The 22819-nt window shown below is 31.7% G+C and overlaps 3 protein-coding genes across 9 annotated transcripts in view; 2 read left to right on the top strand and 1 right to left on the bottom strand.

Moving 5' to 3' along the window:
• The window catches only part of LOC144841544 (tyrosine-protein phosphatase non-receptor type 4-like), a 64412-nt gene extending 52854 nt beyond the window's left edge, over positions 1-11558 (top strand). For all 6 annotated transcript variants that reach the window (XM_078697933.1, XM_078697936.1, XM_078697935.1 and 3 more), the window contains 6 exons: positions 1973-2040; positions 4406-4552; positions 4926-5057; positions 5401-5549; positions 6725-6906; positions 7998-11558. In XM_078697933.1, the coding sequence (XP_078554059.1) occupies positions 1973-2040; positions 4406-4552; positions 4926-5057; positions 5401-5549; positions 6725-6906; positions 7998-8044 (725 nt within the window). In that variant the 3' untranslated portion in view covers positions 8045-11558. The remainder of the gene's footprint in view (positions 1-1972; positions 2041-4405; positions 4553-4925; positions 5058-5400; positions 5550-6724; positions 6907-7997) is intronic.
• A 790-nt stretch (positions 11559-12348) lies between these two features.
• LOC144839797 (uncharacterized) overlaps positions 12349-22819 on the top strand; it is a 49335-nt gene continuing 38864 nt past the window's right edge. For both annotated transcript variants that reach the window (XM_078695295.1, XM_078695296.1), the window contains exons 1-2: positions 12349-12597; positions 17220-17346. In XM_078695295.1, coding sequence (XP_078551421.1) covers positions 12530-12597; positions 17220-17346 — 195 coding nt within the window. In that variant the 5' untranslated portion in view covers positions 12349-12529. The remainder of the gene's footprint in view (positions 12598-17219; positions 17347-22819) is intronic.
• LOC144839735 (transmembrane protein 177-like) lies at positions 14698-16746 on the bottom strand. Its single transcript, XM_078695207.1, has 2 exons — positions 16618-16746; positions 14698-16125 (listed from the first exon to the last, which is right to left on the bottom strand). The coding sequence occupies exon 2, from the start codon at positions 16106-16108 to the stop codon at positions 15218-15220; it is 891 nt and encodes a 296-aa protein (XP_078551333.1). The 5' UTR covers positions 16109-16125; positions 16618-16746; the 3' UTR covers positions 14698-15217.

Below are 22819 nucleotides of genomic sequence, written 5' to 3' on the forward strand. Positions count from 1 at the left end.
TTTATTAGGTGATCATTTAGAATAAAATGATCACCTATTGTTATTGTATAAAATCTTTATTATTATTTTTTTTTTTCTTTTTATTGTTTCTGTACACTATTTTGTGTAACAATTATCTCAAAAAGTTTAATGTCAATGATTACAAAAATTTCAGAATATCTTTCAAATAATATAACTTAATCCTAATAAGCTTTCCAGCGTGATCACTCATCCGTGACGACATTTATACGCCATTTTGCGAAATCACATTATCAATCATATCTCCATAATTCATTATGACATATTAATGAAATTCACAACACGTAAACTTCAGATCAAGGGTAAAAATATTAACAAATAAAAACGCACGCGCACGTAGGTTCATGCGCGTGATATCGCGCGTTAAAAATTTAAAACGCTCAAAATTAAGTTTTGATCAATTTAGAGCATGAATTAGGCCATTTGCGTGTTTCAAAAAATTACTGCGCAAAAATGCGTTTTTGCGCGCGCGATACTTAAAAAGCGTAAAAAAACACGATTTTTTTTACAAATCTCATTCTACTCACCATCCTTAGTACATTCACTAAATTTGAGTCAGTTCCGACTTAAAATAACGCTATACGAGCACGTTAAAAATGACAAAATGCGCACATTAATTTTACAAAAGTTCTGAAAATGGTGAAAAATAGGTCTTTTTTAAAATGAAAATAATTCTTCAGAATGCAAGATGACCCCCGATTTTTTTAACTTATTCTGGAAGCCATTGAGTTGTAGATATGAATTCATGTACACATTTTACGTACAAAATGTTTTGACGTCATCAAATGGCCACTTGAATTTAAAAATTAGGATTTGTTATCTTTTTGTGTAGATTATCACATTCAACAGAGCGTAACTCGCTTATCTGTGATCGATTTTCTTTTAATTTTTAATTGATTCTACCTCAACCAATTATGCTACTCATGAGTTGCCAAAATTTACATTTTGATGACGTCATCACGTCTTAAAATTTGAATAACGGTGGTTACGTAATTTCACCTACAACGTATATTTGAATACCTTACAGCTCTTCTGAATTAAAGTTGACCTTGATGATTATAACTTATTATGAGAGCTGGTTAAATGTAGATATGAATTTATATAAAAATTAAGCCTATCAAATCTTGTGACGTTATCATATGGCCAGTTGAAGTTAAAAAGCAATTTTTTCATCTCTTTCGTCAAAGTTATACAAATTTTAAAGAGCGCGCACCACGCTTCTACGTGCCAAATTTTCTTCCAATTGTTATATTTTATTGCTCAATTCATTATCTTTCGATATTGTTATCCACAAGTTCATTTGGATAATGTCATCAGTGCCAAAAAATTAGAACATGATGCGTGTCCGTAATTTCACCAATGCTACACTGTATATAGATATACAGTATATACTGTACATTATGTATATGGCATATAATAGGCACAACTCAGCACTATAGCGTATAATAGGGTGGCATACATCAACATTTTCCGATTGTATGTTAACATACGTGCATGTTTAAAAAATATTAATGTCAATAAAATTATAAAAATGATCACCTATAATTCGTCAAAGTGACGAAATAAATTCTAGTTTTATTTTATGTCTTTAGGCTATGTGGCCAAGGATTACCAATAGTAAATTAATCACTGTCCTGTCAGATAGGTGGTAACCCCCCTGATACAGGGGCTGTTTTGTGAACCAGTTCACCGGGGTAACCCTCTACTCTTCTCGAATAATGAACTGGGTTCTTTAAAGTGCACACAGGTTATAACTGTGTACACTGGACCTACGGTTTATAGTCCTTATCCGAGAAGACTTGTTCCACCACCAGAACTAGGAGCGAGTCGGCCTCGAACCCTTGCCGATGTTGTTGGCTCTTTAGGTACGGTAAACGGCACCCCTACCTTAACTGCCCGGCCATTTGACTCGCTTAATAATTGTTTGTTAATATGTTTGTTTGGTTTTTCCCAGATGATGTAACAAGAATATTATTAAAAGAAATAGAATCAGGGGATTATATAAATGCGAATGCTATAAATGTAAGTACAATTGTCAGTTATATATCAGTATAATGTTTTTCTGTGGTTTACTTGGATTCAATATTGTTATTCCATCTATCTATGACCAGTTTAACCATGGGTTAACTAACTGCTAGTTAAATTCTCTCATTTTAATTATTAGGTGATCATTTAGAATAAAATGATCACCTATTGTTATTGTATAAAATCTTTATTATTATTTTTATTATTTTTTTTTTTTTTATTATTTTTTTTCTTTTTATTGTTTCTGTACACTATTTTGTGTAACAATTATCTCAAAAAGTTTAATGTCAATGATTACAAAAATTTCAGAATATCTTTCAAATAATACAACTTAATCCTAATAAGCTTTCCAGCGTGATCACTCATCCGTGACGACATTTATACGCCATTTTGCGAAATCACATTATCAATCATATCTCCATAATTCATTATCACATATTAATGAAATTCACTACACGTAAACTTCAGATCAAGGGTAAAAATATTAGCAAATAAAAACGCACGCGCACGTAGGTTCATGCGCGTGATATCGCGCGTTAAAAATTTAAAACGCTCAAAATTAAGTTTTGATCAATTTAGAGCATGAATTAGGCCATTTGCGTGTTTCAAAAAATTACTGCGCAAAAATGCGTTTTTGCGCGCGCGATACTTAAAAAGCGTAAAAAATATGAATTTTTTTTACAAATCTCATTCTACTCACCATCCTTAGTACATTCACCAAATTTGAGTCAGTTCCGACTTAAAATAACGCTATACGAGCACGTTAAAAATGACAAAATGCGCACATTTATTTTACAAAAGTTCTGAAAATGGTAAAAAATAAGTCTTTTTTAAAATGAAAATAATTCTTCAGAATGCAAGATGACCCCCGATTTTTTTAACTTATTCTGGAAGCCATTGAGTTGTAGATATGAATTCATGTACACATTTTACGTACAAAATGTTTTGACGTCATCAAATGGCCACTTGAATTTAAAAATTAGGATTTGTTATCTTTTTGTGTAGATTATCACATTCAACAGAGCGCATCTTGGTTATGTGTGCTCGAATTTCACACAACTTTCAGTATGTGCTTGCTTAATTAATTATCTTTATCATGAGTTGACACTACCTTCATTTTAATGACGTCATCACGCGTAAAAACTTAAATAACGTAGGCCGTGTAATTTCACCTTCGCAGTAAATTTGAATATCTTACAGCTCTTCAGAATTGAAGGTTACCTTGATGATTATAATTTATTATGAAAGCTGATAAAATGTAGATATTAATTCATATAAAAATTAAGCCTATCGGATGTTGTGACGTTAACATATGGCCAGTTGAAGTGAAAAAGTAGTTTTTTCATATTTTTCGTCAAAGTTATACACAATTCAAAGAGCGCGCACAGCGCTTCTACGTGCCAAATTTTTTTCCAAATCTTATATTTTTTTGCTCAATTAATTATCTTTCGAAATTGTTATCTTAAAGTTTAGTTTGATAACGTCATCATGCCAAAAAATTAGAACATGTGTCCCGTAATTTCACCTATGCTACACTGTATATAGATATACAGTATATACTGTACATATTGTATATGGCATATAGGCACAACTCAGCACTATAAGCATATAATAGGATGGCATACATCAACATTTTCCGATCGTATGTTAACGTACGTGCATGTTTAAAAAAAAATTAATTTCAGTAAAATGATAAAAATGATCACCTATAATTCGTCAAAGTGACGAATTAAATTCTAGTTCATTTTTATTTTTTTATTTTTAGTTTGATATCTACATTCTTATCATAAATCCAATATGTATGTACACAGTAATGCTTTGTTGCAGGCAGGAACTTTAGTACTAAAAGATTAGATAAACATTTTACAGAAACCTGTAATCTATGACCCTGTGTTGGGTTAACTATTTTGTTGTATGTACTATACCTACTGCCTGTAACGACAAATTCAAAATTCTGAGCAATTTATTTGGTTTAGAACAAAAATATCAGCTTTAACTTTTTATATATTAACAAACTTTTATCAGAAAAGAACAATTTATCAAAGAAATAACAGAGAAAATGACATAATTGATTCTCGTATGGCCATTTACGAAGACCTGTTTCTATTGGATAAAGCTCTGTCTATACTATCAAACTTTATGTGACATAAAAATGTGATGTGCCCATATATGGACATGATGATGTCGTACCACTACCATATTTGGGTATATCACTATCATATTTGGGATAATCACAATGTTTTTGGTAAACTAGTAGTGTTGACATAGCTTAATACAATTAGATTTGTAAAGCACTAGTAACTAGTGACATATTAATAAGAATGATACATCTAATTAATTGGTTTTCTTTCTTTTTTTACAGATGGAAATTTCAAAAGCTGGTTTAATAAACCGATACATAGCAGCTCAGGGTCCTCTTCCAAATACATGTGGTGATTTCTGGTACATGGTATGGGAACAGAATTGTAGCCTAATTGTTATGCTCACTGCAAATGTAGAAAGGGGAAGGGTAAGATGCTTATATTGTTAACCCACTATAGGTACAAACCAATTTCAACATTTAAATGTAACATTTTTCTTACAGAATGATTAGTAATAAGTTCATCCTCTAAACAATATTTTCTATTTAGAGGGTGTGGGAATCGAAACCTCATGCTTTTTTGCCATACCACGCCAAGGGTGTTAAAGAGACTCTATCCAATCGAGTTTGAACAATACCATGAAAGCCCTAAGTGGTCTAATGGTTAAGACATCTGCATATCAAGCAGAAGGTTCCAAGTTTGTGTCTACTCCCACAGATTTCCTCATCATTAATGTTTAAAATTGATTAACTAAGTGCCTATCACTTTATATAAAAAGTATATGTTATTATTTCTTTATAGGTGAAATGTCACAAATACTGGCCAGAACTAGGTCATCATCTGACCTACCCACCTCATTTAGAAGTTACTTGTACACAGTGTGACGAAAGCTCTTCATTTGCCAATAGGGAATTTGTCATTACTAATACAAAGGTGAAGATGTTTTTTTAATTAAGTTGTTTATTTTGTTATTTGTTGTAGAGCAGTATGAAAGATGTTCCTCGACGGTTGTTCCATTTTGGTACAATATGCTAACTCCACATATTATACTTATTCGTAATAAATATTTCTTCTACTGCCTTATTTATTTATTCTTTATACTATACACTTTTTTCAGTACTACTATACAATTTATATATGTATGCAGTTATAAAAGAGCTGAACAATATAACAACAAACAAATAATATAAAAAGTAATTATAAAAGAAAAGCATTAAGAAACAAAAAATGTTGTTGTGTCACATGAGTTTAATGTTATTATTCTTATACATGACAGACAAATGAAACGCGGAATGTTGTCCAGATGCAATACATAGCATGGCCTGACCACGGAGTTCCTGATGATTCTTCAGATTTCTTAGATTTTGTCTTACGTGTTAGGCAGCATCGTGTAGGGATGGAAGCGCCAACAGTGGTACACTGCAGGTACACAATATTACATATTTACATTCCATATTCAAATAATTTTTCTTTTGGATCATCCAAAAGAAAAATTATTTGAATACTATACAGAGATCCAGATGAACCTTTTTACTAATTTTATATTCCATATAAAGTAATTAAGTTCAGTTTTTGATAAACATGAAGAGCCTTAAGCTCTGTCTACACTATCAAAATAGTTTGACAAAAAAAAAGTATGATATGCCAAAATATGGTAATGATATGACATCATCATGTCCATTTACATCACATTTTTATTCACATGTTGATAGTGTAGCTTTAAGCTCTGTCTACACTATCAAAATAGTTTGACAAAAAAAAGTATTATGTGCCAAAATATAGTAATGATATGACATCATCATGTCCATTTACGTCACATTTTTTGTCACATGTTGATAGTGTAGCTTTAAGCTCTGTCTACACTATCAAAATAGTTTGACAAAAAAAAGTATGATGTGCCAAAATATGGTAATGATATGACATCATCATGTCCATTTACGTCACATTTTTTGTCACATGTTGATAGTGTAGCTTTAAGCTCTGTCTACACTATCAAAATAGTTTGACAAAAAAAAGTATGATGTGCCAAAATATGGTAATGATATGACATCATCATGTCCATGTACATCACATTTGTTGTCACATTTTGATAGTGTAGCTTTAAGCTCTGTCTACACTTTCAAAGTAGTTTGACAAAAAATGTATGATGTACACAACTAATATGATATTACGTTATTGTGTCCATAGACACATCATTTTTTTTTTCACATAATACCATTCACATGTTGTTTAGAATTGATTGATTGTTTTAATTTACAGTATAACCAGAGAAGAGTGAACTTACTTCCCTGGTTAAAGCTATTCTTTGAGACACTCTTATTCAACATTAAAACCAACCAACAACTTAGTTAGCAGACACCCCTATCCAATTATCCATATTAAGAGGGCACTTGTTGGTATCCCTCAATAAATGAGAGTTTCCTGTGTCCCCTAATTAGGAGTTGGCTGCAGTCTTAAAACATATATTCCCTTTCGCTTCACTATAAAGCTACTAGGGTATTTATTGATGGTATTGGGGGTAACATCAAGACAAAAATTGATGTTTATGAAACCACAAGTATCAGTATGAGTATCAGTATTATTTAATGCTTTCTTGACAGTGCTGGCATTGGTCGAACCGGTGTACTCATTACAATGGAAACTGCTATGTGTCTAATAGAATCTAATGAACCTGTTTATCCATTGGATATAGTGAAAACAATGAGAGATCAACGCGCAATGCTTATACAGACAACAGCGCAGTATCGTTTTGTTTGTGATGCAATTGTCAGAGTTTATTTAGGTGAGTAGTTTGTAAAAACCGGTATCACAATTTGTTTCAAAGTTACACATGCACTATCCACTTTCTTAATCAAATTTTTGTCCAGAAACCAACATTTATTTTTTAACTGAATATAAATTTATTTGTTACGCATACGATACGATAGTATTTAATGTCATTTAAACAACAAGTTAAAAATGAAATTTGATTGGTTGAAATTAATATGCAATTAAACATATGAATACAATATTGTATAAAGTGTCGCAACCAGTGATTCTAAACTGATTTTGGTGGGTTATAAAACATAATCAGTGTTTTATGTTCCTTAAAGAGATTATTCCATTCAATTTGGTTTTGCCTTCTTGAATGGAATAGGCGATCTTTGAACCCCTGAAAACTCCCTATAAACATTCATTACTATATTTGTAATGTATATTATTTGTATTTCCTCAAAAGGTTTACACAACAGGTTATATAGCAATAGAATCTTTGTGTTCTTTTTGTATGAACTTCAGTCTCCTTTTCCTTTTAGCTGTGGTATTGTATTGTGTATTCTATAAATATTGTACTTAATAATAATTGCAGCCTTTAACAAATAGCATTCAACTTTAAACACAATAAAAATTTGTCATCTATTCAAATAGAATAATAAGTATTGTTGACACTCCTTATTTAAGGATGTCAACTTGTCGGTTCAAGTGTTTTGGGTTTTTTTCAGTTTCTGTAATATGTATAATAGATAGGGTCAAATAATACTAAAAGTAACATGATAATAATGTCCGTCAAATGTACAGTACCACTTTAGCAAGTACTGTAATAGGCATGAACTCAAACAGAAAAATGGTTGGTACTCCATGACAAATGACAAAGAAACCAGAATAAGAAATCATAATTTATCCTACAATCAATAAAACGTTTGTGAGCGAGAGACCCTTGGGCTTGCACAAAAACAGGTTTTCTGTGATACTTTTGGAACCTAAAAAAATTGATGGTTTTGGAGTGTTTCAAGGAATATGTTTTCTCTTTAAGGGTGAATGACTATTTACTAAATTAGTATTGATTTATCATGTATACATATAAATTAATTCTTATTTTGTAATTGTATTTTCTAGATGAAATCATTCGGCCAGGTTCCAGGAGTATAAGCAGTTCCAGTTAATATGACAGCAGCAAGTTTTTACTTTTAAAAACATTGGGATATTTTAGCTAAATTATATATTGTCCGAATCATCGTCAAAATAGCAATGTTGTGGGAAGTTGCTGGATGTAATATGCACAAATTATATATAATTTATAATTTTAAGTTAGAATGTAGTAATGGAGTAAAGAGATGGTGATGTGGAGTAAAATTATGGAAAAGCTAAGTAAAATGAAGGAAAGGAAAAAGCAAGGAAAGCTGATAAGTAAAATTATGGAAAAGCAAAGTAAAATGAAGGAAAGCTGATAAATAAAATGAAGGAAAGCTGATAAAGTAAAATTAAGGAAAAGCAAAGTAAAATCAAGGAAAGTTGACAGGTAAAATGAAGGAAAATCAAAATAAAATGAAAGAAAGCTGATAAATAAAATGAAGGAAAAGCAAAGTAAAATCAAGAAAAGCAGATGGGATGTTGACTAAAATGAAGGAAAGCAAATAGGATGTAGTAAATGAAGGAAAGAAGGCAGACAAAGTACAATAAAGTGGGAAGGAAAGCAGGTGGGATGTGGAGTAAAATGTAAGGAAAGCAAAATGAAGGAAAGCTGAAAAGTTGATGTAAAAAAGTAAGATGTAAAATGAAGGCAGACAAAGTAAAATCGAGTGGAAGAGAAAGTATACAAAAATGAAGAAGTTTAGTACAAAGTGTAATCAAGGAGAGCAGACTAAAATGAAGGAAATATGAGTAGAAAAATGAAGGAATGTGGACGAAATGTGGAGAGAAATGAAAGTAGGAATGTAGGAAAGAAGACTAAAATGAAGAAGATCTGAGTAGAACAATGAAAGAATGTGGATGAGATGTGGAGAGAAATGAAAGTAGGAATGTAGGAAAGCAGACTAAAATAAAGAAGATCTGAGTAGAACAATGAAAGAATGTGCAAACTATACTACTACATTGGACAATATAGAGGACAGAATAGCAGGATCGATATGATGGAAAACAATTAATTTGCATATTGTTGTAAATTCCCTGTTGTGTATTTTGTGCGGAAGTGGTTTTTGATTGATGGTTTCATTTGTTTATTTATTGTTTTATTTTATTTATGATCAAATGTCATTTAAAACTATTTAACAAACTGGTTGCCTCAAGAGATATTGTTTATAAAACATTGTAACTCAGGACATTTGATTTGCTGAATTTCATGGGGAAATGCCTCGACAAACTTACAAATGCTAAAGAACATTATGATATGGGAAACATTTTACATTTTAACTTTAATTTTTTTTTTATTACATACTTAAAATAATGGTCGGTCTCAGAACTATCACAAATAGTGTATTTGTGTGATCTGCACACAACCTGTTATTGTTTTAATCTTATAATGTTCTAACTGTACATTACCCATTGCTTGGGGTTTTTTTTTAACTGACGTAGCTGTGAGGTTTACTCAATATTCTATTGCAGTTAACTTTCCCAATACCGGATACTTTTCTTGAGGTCCAAAAGATCCCAACATCTATCGGTATATCATACTTTCCGGAGACCGGACATAGTACGCCAGTCAAAAGGTGACAGGTATTGGGATAGTTGACTGTAAGTAAGGTTTTTTTTTTATTAAAAAAACTGAAACATATGCACTTCTCAATTAGAAAAGTTTCAAGAATCAACAAATCAATGCACTTATAAAAATGGAATGTTCCTTGCAGCTTTTAGATAAACCATTTTTAAGCTATGTAAGTTTATATTATGTTAGATTATCAATTATGTCTATATTTTTTTAGTTTCCCGTTTGAATAGATTAATTAATTGTGCAAAGCAACAAATGACAGATGAATTTAGATATTTTTCAGCGAGGAAACCTCACAATTTTATATAAAAACACAGAAGGTGAGCTTTCTTTTAGATAAATTAAATATTTAATACTTAGTAATTATAGAAAGCACAGTACTCCCATCTCGCAATCCATGTGCCAATGACTGCACTTTGATTTCATGTTACTCTGTGGCTTAAATTTTGGATAAATAAAGGTAAATCGTTTTGAATTACAAATAAAAGTAAGAATTTAGTTTAAAATTAATTATTTTTATATAATTGTATTAATCTTAAATCTGCTATAAATCACCCCAATAGCATAAATGAAAAGTTGAAATTACTGTACATCTTAACAATGTATTACTATTTTCTCTCACAGTCTAAAGCACTGTTTACACTACCAACTTGATGTGGAAAAAAAATGTAATGTGCCCATATATGGACATGATGATGTCATATTACTACCATATTTGGGCACTTCACACTTTTTTTGTCAAACTAGTTTGATAGTGTAGACAGAGCTTTACACGATGAAGTCATGCGTTACGTTGAATTATGGATTGCGAAATGCGAGATTTGTGATGATATTATAACCAGGGACGAGTGAACACTTCCCTGATATAACAAACGTGTCATATTTTGTATAGAACTGTATATTATTTAAATGTACAGCTTGAGATTGAATCATAGAAAACTACAGTTTTCGTATTTTAATTAGATTTTTATTGTATAAGTGCATATTCTATCATTATAACTTTCTTTGTCATCATGCAAATTATTGTTTTGTATTTTTGTTCATCACCAGTACAATTGTGATTGTTTTCTATCAAAAGAACATTGCTTTTAGGAACCATGCAACATTTTTTAAGTAGATTTCCGTCCCAATTTAAGAATTTAACCATGCAGATGTTACTAAATTATTAAATAAAACCGCTTGTTTATTTACAAAATGTTTAAATTATTTAATATAGAAAGTCAAGCCATCAATATATACAGTAATTATGAACAATATTACCTGGCTGTAAAGAAAACTAAACAGTTTATATTAAATCACAGTATAGAATTGTTTAATCGAATGCCTTTCCTTTTTGTCTGGCTTTATGTAAATGAAAAGCATTTACCTGGATTATGTAGATGAGAAACATTTACCTGCATTATGTATATGCGAAGTATTACAATAATATGAATTATTCATCACACAGAACACAGACTTATAAATATTTGGCTCTAAAGAAACTAAATAATAATGTTATTAAATTAAAGATTAATTTTGTGTTTTGAAAAACAAAAAAGAACAATTCTTTTTTAAATACATTTTTTCCTCCTCACCCCTCTGCTGAAAGAAAAAAATAGTTTATTTAATCTTTCAGCTTGGTTTTAATAATAGATAGTTTATTTTCATCAAAAAATGTTTTTAATAACAAATTATTTATAGTTTTGATACTAAAAACCTTTACATAAAAGTTAACATTAATATTTGGCAAGCTATATTTCTTCACATTAAATCTTCACATAATATGAATAACATTATCATGAAAATAAAAGGAAACACAGCAATCCCACAATGTCTAAAAATGGAAATGCTTAATGTCATCTTATTGAATGTTTTTCTAGTAGCCCAAAACTGTTTTATTTAATATTGTTAAATATTTATAATTTATCTTAATATAGAGGTTATTTAATTAATGATTCTGATGTTGAAATAAAACTGAAACCCTCGAAGGTCAATTTTTGTTTATATTTTTATTATTACAGCTTTAAATATTAGGCCTGCACTAGCCTATGGTGGTTTATTAAAAACAAAGCACACTTTTGTCTGTGTGAGGTGGACTAGTGAAATAATTGGCGTATTCAATTGAGAAACTTTTGTTTCATAAATTCGGAAATCTTTGTGCTCAACTGAATTGTTTTAGTCAAATGGAAAACGTTTTTTATAAATTTAAAGGCAAATTTGATTATTGGAAAACAAGATGCTGTTGGGCAACATTCATTTCTGAATCTCAATAGAGATTGCAGATACAATACAAGAAAACAGCTAGAAAGAATTATTATAGGCATATATGATGAACACAGTTAATTATTAAAACTGGGTATTCAAATATCGTGCATTGACGTCCTTAACAATATTATAAGAATTTTACTTGAAATATCAGTTTGAAGGACAAATTATTTTCATATGTAATCCCTGCCAAATATCATTATTGTATATTGTTCTTTTGAAAATGTTATTTGACGATAAATGATGATACTAATTTTCAACTGGTGTATAATTAGTAGAAAGAACCACCAAGGTCAAAGGACGAACATTCATTTCATAAAGCTCTGTTATGGTCTGATGATCAAACTGCTTTCTAAAAGCAGAGATGCAAGAAACCACAGACCATGACAAGAACAAAACCTACAGACATGCTTAGTCTGGTATTATGTTCATAAGTTTAGACAGAATTCAAACAAGGCTTGATGAGTTTGCTTTGGTTGCGAGTGCGTCCAGACCTCTTGAACATGTCCTTGTGATAACATTCTTCCGTTTCTGTATCACACCTGACCATGAGGCGTTGTTTCTAACCACTTGTGCGATTATTTCTTATCAAGTTGATAACTGTTGATATTGAGGGCTCGATCTATCTCCCTAAAATCTACAGAAACATGGTACATTAACCAGTAGCTGTTTACTTATAAACAGCTTGATAATATAAGTTATGGTGTGTTATGCAACAACGCAATTATCTGAGCCCAGCCTAAATGGACACAATATGCAATCTTTAAGGTATGTTTTTATAATATTTTAATCAAATATGCTTGTTTAGTGCTAGGGGTGTATTTTTGAGGTTAAGTGTGGGAGGGTAAAACTCGAGGGAGTGTTCAGAGCTGAAATGTTGCTATTGTTAATTTCTTTATGCTAGCCTTAGTTTGGTTTAGCATGACCGGCCTAACCTTATCGTTCATAGACTATGGAACTATTTACTCTATTGATCAAACAGTTATGTAAACATTTAATGTGAAATTTCTTATACAATTTGTCATGTATAGGCCTATCCAAATACAGAATTGTTTTCCACAATTTTTTCCGGCTAAAAAAAAATGATTAGATACACATATACTGTATACTGTATCAAACTCTCGCCCAATGAATTGTAAAAACTGACGAGTGTATATTGAGGGAAACAGAAAATCTCTCAAACTTTTGGAGAATTCTAAGGCTAGTTTCAGCATATCAGAGCTGTGCTAAACTAACTACATTATATTTTATTGTAACAAAATGCTACAGCATTTTGAAAACAGTAGCATTTTGATTGTATAGATCCAATATCTTATGCATTAGAATACATTAACTGACAGCAAAAAAGTTGTCTAAAAGTGAATGTTTGACCTCCTCTAATCAGAAATGACTCTCACAGTTATTCAATGTGGAGGTTGGCAACCATGTTCATCTGGAGAGAGGCAAAGGATGTTGTCGTGCTCTTCTGCTGCTCTCTTCCATTGTAAGGTTTTGGTTCTGCCATTAAGTGGAGAGAGGTGCAGGATTGGCTTAGGCTGTACTCTCTACTACTTTATTGATTGGTTTTGTAAAAAATATACTAATTGTACATTAATTTGCTGGTGATATTAGCTACATTATCTGTGAGGACATTTTCGTTTACTACATTAGTTGTTGATCATTATTACATCAATTGGGGTTAATGGTTATGGATTTTTAAAGTGCAAAATCTAGTCCTGAAGCGCTTAGAAGAAAACAAGATCAAGGAAAAGGTAGTGGATGTCCATGTCATGAGCATCCAAACCGAAATATAGGATACTCGCTCGTCGTTAACTGGTATTTTTCTCCATTGTGTTACAACATATTAACATGTTAATATTGTTATATGTTGTAACACATGCCTCTATCGTGGACATAGTTTCCTTATTCCCTGCCTGTAAGACATTAATCAATTTACCTTATTAGGGTAGTTACAACTGCAGTGTAATTTGTCTCTAATTATGAGAATTGCAATATACAAAGGTCATCCTAGCATAATATTTTCATTTTTATTCACCAAGCGTTTAATTCTCAACACTTAATACAACAAATGCCTTCTTATTACACTATCTGAATGAATATAATGTCAATTGAGTCATGGGAAAGTGATCTGAGGAATTAAAGGTGTTTTTCTGCTTGAGTGAACATATTTATGTAAACAAATCATTTGTAATTTCCTGTTTCTTTAGACCCAACTCAAAAAAAAAAAAAAGCTCAGCGAATAATTTATCATGTTATTGTACCTATTCAAATAAACGCCCCATGAATAAATGCCCCGCTTTGAATAAACGACCCCTTTGAATAAACGCTCCCCATAGAACATCATGGAATAAACAACCCTCACCATCCTCCCCGCAACTTCAAATAAACGCTTACGTTTTTTAAACCTAATTTAGGTAAACAAACTACATTTTATGTAGAAATAAGCATATTGTGATTTAATTGTTTTTGTCTTTCTAATGGTCGATTGTAATAAATGATACCCCCTATTAATACTTACTGCATCACGCATAGATTGATACTGTATATATCATTTTGCTTCTGTGATGCAACCACTTTTGGTAGTCGATTGTGAAGAAAAAATTGATGAACAGTTTGTATTAACATATTCTGCCAAAAAAAAAAGACTTTCATCAACAAACACCAAGCTAGGTCTATAGCTAGGATAGCCTACAGTACAAACTAAGTCTAGACCTAAGCACATCTAAGTAGAGAACATTCAACACGAACTACTTGTACTAAATTGTTTTAAAGTGATATTCACATTAATTTTACAAAACATCGCAGGGAAAGTGTCTTTAAAAAACAAGTAAAAATACAATCATGCAAAATAATACACTTAGTACTTCATTTTGTAAATTACAATATTTTAATTGTCTAGCAAATTTCATAATCTTTACCATTTTTTAATCATTATTTGCCAAGCAGAATATGCATATTATTAGTTTAGTACTGTATAGCTGGGAAATTTAGCTTTTAACTCTTTATTAAAAAATGTCTATTAGTATTTGTCTAAAATTTTGCCAAGTCAGAGTCCATGTTAAACTGCTTGTTATTCAGGTAATTCATTATTCGTGGGATTAGCACAATTTTGAAGATCAAAAACAAATATAATGAAAGAAATGTTAAGGGTTATATGACAAAAGGCAAAGCTGAGTCCAATGTCAATGGAAATAAACAACATTCAACCAATGACTGAAATAGTCAATCAGTATTTGAAACGCTCCAACGAGCAGCTGTATTGCCTATCAATTTCAACTATCAAGCTCAAAGGTATTAATAGATACAAAACAAGAAATCAGAGTACACAATTACACTACTGTTTTAAAATCTTTGCATGCTTTATAACAATTTTTGGAATCTTTAACAGCTATTCAATCGGACACTTAGTATTATCGTCTACTATCGTCTTGATTGCATCTTTTCTTTCCGTTAATCGAGCGTGAGCAGAATAAAATACTCCTTCATTTTCGTTCCCGTAATACGAAAATCTTTTCTTTCCATTTTCCAGCTGACCTCTTAAAGCAATGTTCCTCTGAAGTATTGTCTCTACATATTCTAAGCCTCCGTTTGCGTACTCTGGGCTTAAATTGGCTACTTTCTTATCCATACTAAAGTCAATGGATTCGTTTATTCGTCCAATTGAAAACCGATAGCACATGAAGTACACAGAACCAATTGCGAGTATAGCGACTGGTGGCGGTAAAAAGTTCAATGTCGGTAAAATGGCAAAGGACGTTGCATAACCCATAAGAAAGTACAACGGAAGTAAACACGCCTTTAAAATTGGGAGTCCCGACTCAATGCGAGCAGTTTCCACCGCTAGAGCAAATTGCCGAGCAGATTTGCTTAGTTTGAATGATTCTTTAAATATTTTCCTTTCCTTCATTGCACCGTCTGATTTGCCTTTCAACTGAAGAGATGAAGTATCTGGGTTATCCACAAAATGAATTGGTATTGCAAAGTGAACACCATTCGGTAACCAAGGTGATCCACTTGCTCCGATTTGCCATCGACCAGTGACAAACGTTTGATACTTGTCCGCTTTGGCTACTCCAAGAGTTTTACAAACTTCTTTGAACTCTTCTAATTGCGAATCCTGTAGATTGCATATTTTCCCATTTTGGTAAGCTTCAATAAAGGGCCGTGTTGTCTGTTTAGGAAAGAAGTCTGGCAAGAGTTTGATGGTCAGAATACTGCCGGTCAGCACAGCAATGTTCCGTGGCTTGAGAAAAAATCGTCCAACTTTTCCAGATGCCATATTTCTCACTTAAAATTCTGTTGGAAAATAAATCAATGAAAAAGTGGTTGAGGTCCATTTATTTAAAAATGTGACTGAGATACTTTTATAAAACAAAAGTATTATTTTTTTGTAATGCTTTTTCACTTCTTTTGAAAAATCGATAAAGAAATGGATAAACTAAAATACGACGAGCTATGGGGGTGGGTTGCAAAAACTGAAAATTTTAGACTCTATTCTAGGAGGCCTAGCCTAGTTACAGCATTTATTATTCGGTCTAACATAAAGCCTCCTTTTCTAGACTACAGTAGCTAGGCCTAGGTAGGGCCGTAGAGGGCCAAGCCCTACTTACTATACTATAGGCTAGTTAGGTTAGGGCCTAGCTAGCCTGGCCCGGGCCTATAGTAGGCCTAATCCACTAGGCCTAGCCTCTCTCTAGCTAGGCCTCCTCCTACAGTACTGGCGGCCCCTAGTCTAGGCCTAACTGGTTGGGTAGGACTCTCAAATTTCGGGATCTAGTAATCACGAACCTTGTAGTCTCTAAATTAAAACCTAAGACTAGGCTAGGCCTTGTCTGGGTATAGAGACGGCGATTCGACTTGACGAAAACGATACCGACCATGCTTGTTTATTTATGCAGTCTACCGCCCTCAATTTTAAATTTATTCATCACATTGATTTTTATATTTTATACTCATGATGATATGAAGACATGATATGAAAAGGAAACATGCTTTTTTTATCGAGACTAACATTTCAATTTAATAAATCAAATGGACGTTCTACAAAAACAAACCAATTTTAAATAATATTGTAAAGTTTGATGTTTTAATTGTTTTGTTTGCAGCGCCCTCATAATTAGTTAAATTATTGAGGGCGGTATAGATTGAATTTTAACTTTTGAGATTGCGCAGAAAGAAAATTATCGCAAAGGAATTTTGTAGGGTGTTGTGAGAGCGAGTCGGAACGGTAATGGGTCTGCAAATACACATTCAAAACAAAGTCTGTTACGGAATTTAGGATACTGTTAAATACCTTGATGGTATAACAATCATATTTATTTATTCGTGTGATGGTTTAAAAACTTTTCAAATATCAAAATGATGCGATTTCTGAGTAATCGTTTTTCTAGGAGGTACCGTCGTCATCATACCAGTGGAGCAGCAGCAGGGGAAGTCCGTGTGAGTGGCACCAAAAAGAATGTGCTGGTCTGTAAGGTTTTGTTACTGGATGGAACTGACAAACAATTTGAAATTAAGGTAATCATTGTTTTCATTATTTTCTACTATTTATAAAAGTATGGTTGTTTTTATTCTTCTCTTTTAAATAAATGACTTTGTGTTGCTTTTTTACAAAATAAAAAAAATTGGCAGCCAACAACAAAACAAGAAACCAGCAAATTATTGTGTTGACAATATTTTGTCTGTCATTTTAATTATTCGTTTGGTTGGAGGCCTAGCCTATGTCTAACCAAAGTTAGGCTACAGCCAGAGTAGATCACCAGTCGATTGACAACTTTCGTGCTAAGAATAAAGATTCATTGAGTACTTTTTGTATCAAATGGAAAATTGTAAAATGTCATTCGATTGGAAAACGTTAACCAACCGAATGCAAGCTTTTTGTTGAAGATCAATTCCAACACTCAAAAGACTCCTTTATTAGACAGAAAAACTATACCCCTGTAAAGTCTCAATCATAATGGCAATTAATACTCTAAATGTAGTATGGATACGGTACCGTATCTTTAGTCATAGCGAATAATCATGTATTATTAGATGTGAAAAGATTCACCATCATAAAAAAGACTGTCCATCAATATTACAATAGGCCTAGGCTACAATATTCTTTTATTAAAATAATATTCTGCATCATTTTGATGATAGGAAAGGGTTCTCCTGTTTGCAGTTTGTGCCAAAAAGGATGAAATAATACCGTAATACCATCTCTGGTCAATAATTGTCATTAGTCAGAGTGAGCATAGTGACAAGATCGTAATACTCTTGTGTGTTGTAATAATAGAGCAGTTGAATGGATTGTGGAAGATTTTAAATTTAAATGGTGTCGGGTTACTTTACAGTAGGTGACCACACCTACACCAAGTACTTGGTATACATCCATCCACCCATGGAATTACCTGATTATTCAAATACTGTACACCTTCGACAATTTAATTCAATAAAACATACAATTCTTGCCTCACTTTGTTCAGATTTATTTTATATTATCATATTGTTATTGTGACGTGGGAAATTACAAGTATAATCATGTGACTAAGACCAGCTTAAGAATAATTACTGTCTGACTGGAAAATAGATATTATTTGAATGATAAGAGATTGTGTAGGATTATCTGCCTTTGATTAAAGTAATGAAAGGAACAGTTAGGAAAATGGAATGAGATTAATTGTGGTCTTGACATGGTAATGGTATTCAAAATAGATCTATTGTTCATTACAGTATGTGGCATTGTGATTGTAAAGTAAGGACTGTAGACTATTCTATTTATCGAACAAATTTGCAGTAAATTGATTACAGTGAAAGGACACGGATAGAAAATGATAGATTAGAATCTGATTATTACTAATACTATGTTTAATTTATAGAAAATAGGGAAGTATTGGTAATGAAAATGATTATTATTTAGTATAATAAATATTTTATTTTGAGGCAGAAACAAGAAATTTGTCTGATTTATATTTTATACATGATCCTGCCTATGCAGCATCTATTTCTTTCCTAAAAATGATTATTATGTACAAATGTTATAATTATGTTAAAAATGGTATTACTGTAAAACCATATTGAAATCAAATGGCATCACAGTAGGTATCCCAATGAAAGCGCACAGAAATTTGTCTGATTTATTTTTATACATGATCCTGCCAATGCAGCATCTATTTCTTTCCTAAAAATGATTATTATGTACAAATGTTATAATTAGGTTAAAAATGGTATTACTGTAAAACCATATTGAAATCAAATGGCATCACACTCACAGTTCAAAATGATCTCAAATGAATTTATAACAGTAACAATTGTTCATTAATTATTTACTGATATCATAAGGTAATTTTTTTTTGTCTGCCTTTTTTATTGAAACTTATTTATGCAATTGATTTTGTAACTATGGACGTCCGTTTCCGAAATAAAGCTAAAGTGATAAGGTAATGTTCCTCTCCCCCTCACCTCTAACAATTTTCTCACCATAAAATAGTGTTATTTAAAAATTAATAGTCACTAGTGTTCTAATGCATTATAATGCATCAAATTAGTCTGACAATCATTACATGGTGTTCTAGTGTGTGGTCCATAAATGTGATTGTGTAAATATTTATTATTTGTGACATCTTCCTGGATATTTTTAGCACAAACTCATAAAGTATTTTTCTTTTTTTTATTGATACTGTATTTATAACAACTTGGAATTCCTTCGGGGAAAGTAGTTTAAATCATTTAGTACTACAGTATTAACTCCACATTACTATACGTAGTTAAGTTGATTATATTTTTGTTCTGTACAGTAGGCCAGACTTTATTTACACAAAATGTTTACTACTGATTGTTAAACAAAAAACAGAAAATGTTCAATCTGGTTTGTAGTAATAATTTATTAGAAATGTTCAGGACAGTGAAACTGTCGAGGTAAGTTTATATACTAATTGTTGGTTTGAAAAAAAGAACATTTCTAATAAATAATTAAAACTGTTACGTCTAAAAGTCGAGCGGCGTTTTTTTGTAAGAAACTGCAACTATAGTTCACTGTGTCTGACTGTACTTCTTTAATTTATTAAATGTTGACGTAATCAATTCCACAAAAAAACTGTTGGCATCAGAAACAAGTCCCTCGATTCAACCCTCTGGTCTTGTAGTTTCTACTTTAAAATAAAGCAAATAAAAAAGGATTATTGTATGCGGAAAACTGTATTGAACTAACTGGATGAATATTAAATTCAATTTTTTTTTTATTAAAAAGTGATCAGTAATTTGAAATGTTGTATTTATTTTCGTCACCTAAATTCATTTTTGAGTCTGCTGTCCGAGATTATTAATTATTTTTTTAAAGGAAATCTCACAAAGGTTCTTTAACAATAATTCAGGTTTTTTTTTATTTATAAAGCTACTGAATTCCTAAGATAAGGATCTTGACTATGAAATTACCATCAATTGCCTTTCAAAATGCATTGTTATGTTAACTTTATAAGCAAATTGATCAATACCAGAATGACTCACTATGAACGATAACACAAAAGGCTTTCACGCTAAACACACTGTATGCCTGCTATAATAATCAAAGGGGGTACTTTCCTATGTATGCGTCATCTAATTGTGGGCTGATACCAGTGTATCTTACTTTTAACTGCGACGTTCCGCAAAATAGGGGCCGCCAAATATTTTTGAAAGGCTGCAGGATTGCTTGAGAAATTGAAGAGATAAAAAATTTACAACAAACAGTGAGGTTTCAAGGATTTTCCTAACGTTTTCTTATAGTACCTCAGCCCTAATGTACTGTATGTAGGGCTGAAGAATTAAACTAAGAGTAAGAATGAATAAATTACAATGATAAATAACAATTTTTGAGGACATTAATTTGTGCTTGGTCATACAAATTTTATACAATATTCCAAATATAATAGAATGACTGACAAATGATCGTGGATCGCCCACCACCCCCCCCCCCCCCCCCATTGTAACTCTAGACATTTTTAGGTATTCACCAGGTAGAATATCTTCCCAATGGCAAAATTCATATCTTATTTCGTTGATAATTTCCTTTATTTATTGTGAGCATGGGCATTTACAGTACCTAGGTAAACTATGATGTAAGAGGAAAAGAATTTGGTTAAGAAATGTACAGTGTGGTAAACCATTTTGGTGCTGTTAGACTAGTCACATTTAAACAGTAAACATTACCCAATGTATGGGCATGTCAAATTGAAACAGTCAGATTTTTAAATAGCTTCCCTGTCCATTTATGTAAACACCTTTTTGTTGTTAAATAGTGGCTAACAAATTTAGTATAATAGTTGGTATGTACTAATTTGGAAGAAAAAAATTGTAAAAGCGACAAAAAAAATACAGAAATTGCTTTGATTTTGTAACTTAAAATACAATCTACAGCCACATTTGAATTTAGAATGTCACAGAATTTCCGGTTTTCATCAGGAAGTTCGGTTTGTGTAAGGAAAGGGTACTGATAGTGTCTCCGTAGCTTTTACAGGTACTTTATAGTACATGGTTATTATTCTATTCAACTTATTAGCCATAAACAACATCATAAATAAAGGCTTTCTTTGTTAAATCACAATGCACAGGAAATATCTCTATTAAATTCCTTCTTTTTTAAATACTAAAATAGATATGATCAATTAATTCAATTCTTTCTTTTCCTTTCATTTCCTTTTGTATGGAAATACATTTTAATTTTGAAATAGAAACTTGTCCAAAAATGGCTTACAACAATCTTTACATTTGGTACAATTGAAAACAATTAAAGTGCACACAAGCTAGACTTGTTCTACCTACCTATGGACCATTACAATTGGGTAGTCCCCATACTCTAGTCTTCTATGGAAAAGGAGAGACTTCAACCATGGAGTTATAAAATGTCTAATTTTATAACTCCATGCTTCAACCTATACCAATTGATGGCATGGTTTGCAGTCACCCTGCTTTTAACCGCTTGGCCACTCAACTATTTACTGTATTTTGTAATGAGTATTTCAAAGGAATTTAAAATTGGTAAAGAATGATATTTATTCACCACAACAAAATTGAATTTGAAAGAATAGTATTGAAACTGATGGTTAAATCATAATGCAGTCTCAACATGAAATGGCAATGACCTCTACATGTTTCCCTTCAAAATTAAACTGTATTGAGACTGCCAGTGTCATCATGCAATAGTATGAGCAATAGAGGGGAATTCCGCTAATAATATAATAATGAAAATTCCTTACAATGAAACTTTTATGATAGCATTCACACAGTACAAGTGGTTTTCTCATTATTGGCAATTCCTAAATTAATCACTTTCTGGTTAGAAATTGATAGTATACATAGTTGAAAAACAAGTAATATTTTACATATTGTTTGTATTAAACTGTGCTGTAGGTTTAGTTTGTGTTCAAGTACGTTTCATGGCTAGTTGGATTTAATTCGACAATAGCCTTTAATTTAAACCGACAATAGCCTTTCTCCAAAAGAGAAAATAAATAGAAATAAAAATAGAAAAATTAAATTGAATAAACTCTATTTTTATAACTTGTACAGTCCACATCCTATGAGTGTGTACCCATCATTTCTTAAAAAGACATGGGTTTTTGTACTGATCTCATTGAAGAGTCTGTGATGTACACATTGTCTATTTCGTGCCTAGCTTATCTGGATAATAGCCTTTCTCATCGAACAGCGAGATACAGTATAGCTCGAAAAGTTTTCATTGAATCCCCCTTTCCACAAATGGTATAGTCCATGAACTATAATAGTTGTCTCTGTTAATTATGATTGCTCACCACATTTCATTTGCTCAGGCACTTTGGATGATTAAAATGGTTGTAGCCACAACAAAATGGTTACTAATTGGAGGACATTATTATAATTATAATGGGGAACTTTCAATTCACGATGGTTGAGGATGTGGCGATAGTGTATTTGTGTCGACACAGGTTTGATGGTTTCAATATTATAATATTAATTAATAATACAGAGGAAGGGTTAACTTTTTTTTTTTTAA

Source organism: Antedon bifida, chromosome 4 (assembly GCF_963402885.1).
Source record: "Antedon bifida chromosome 4, ecAntBifi1.1, whole genome shotgun sequence".
NCBI classification, from domain to species: Eukaryota; Metazoa; Echinodermata; class Crinoidea; order Comatulida; family Antedonidae; genus Antedon; species Antedon bifida.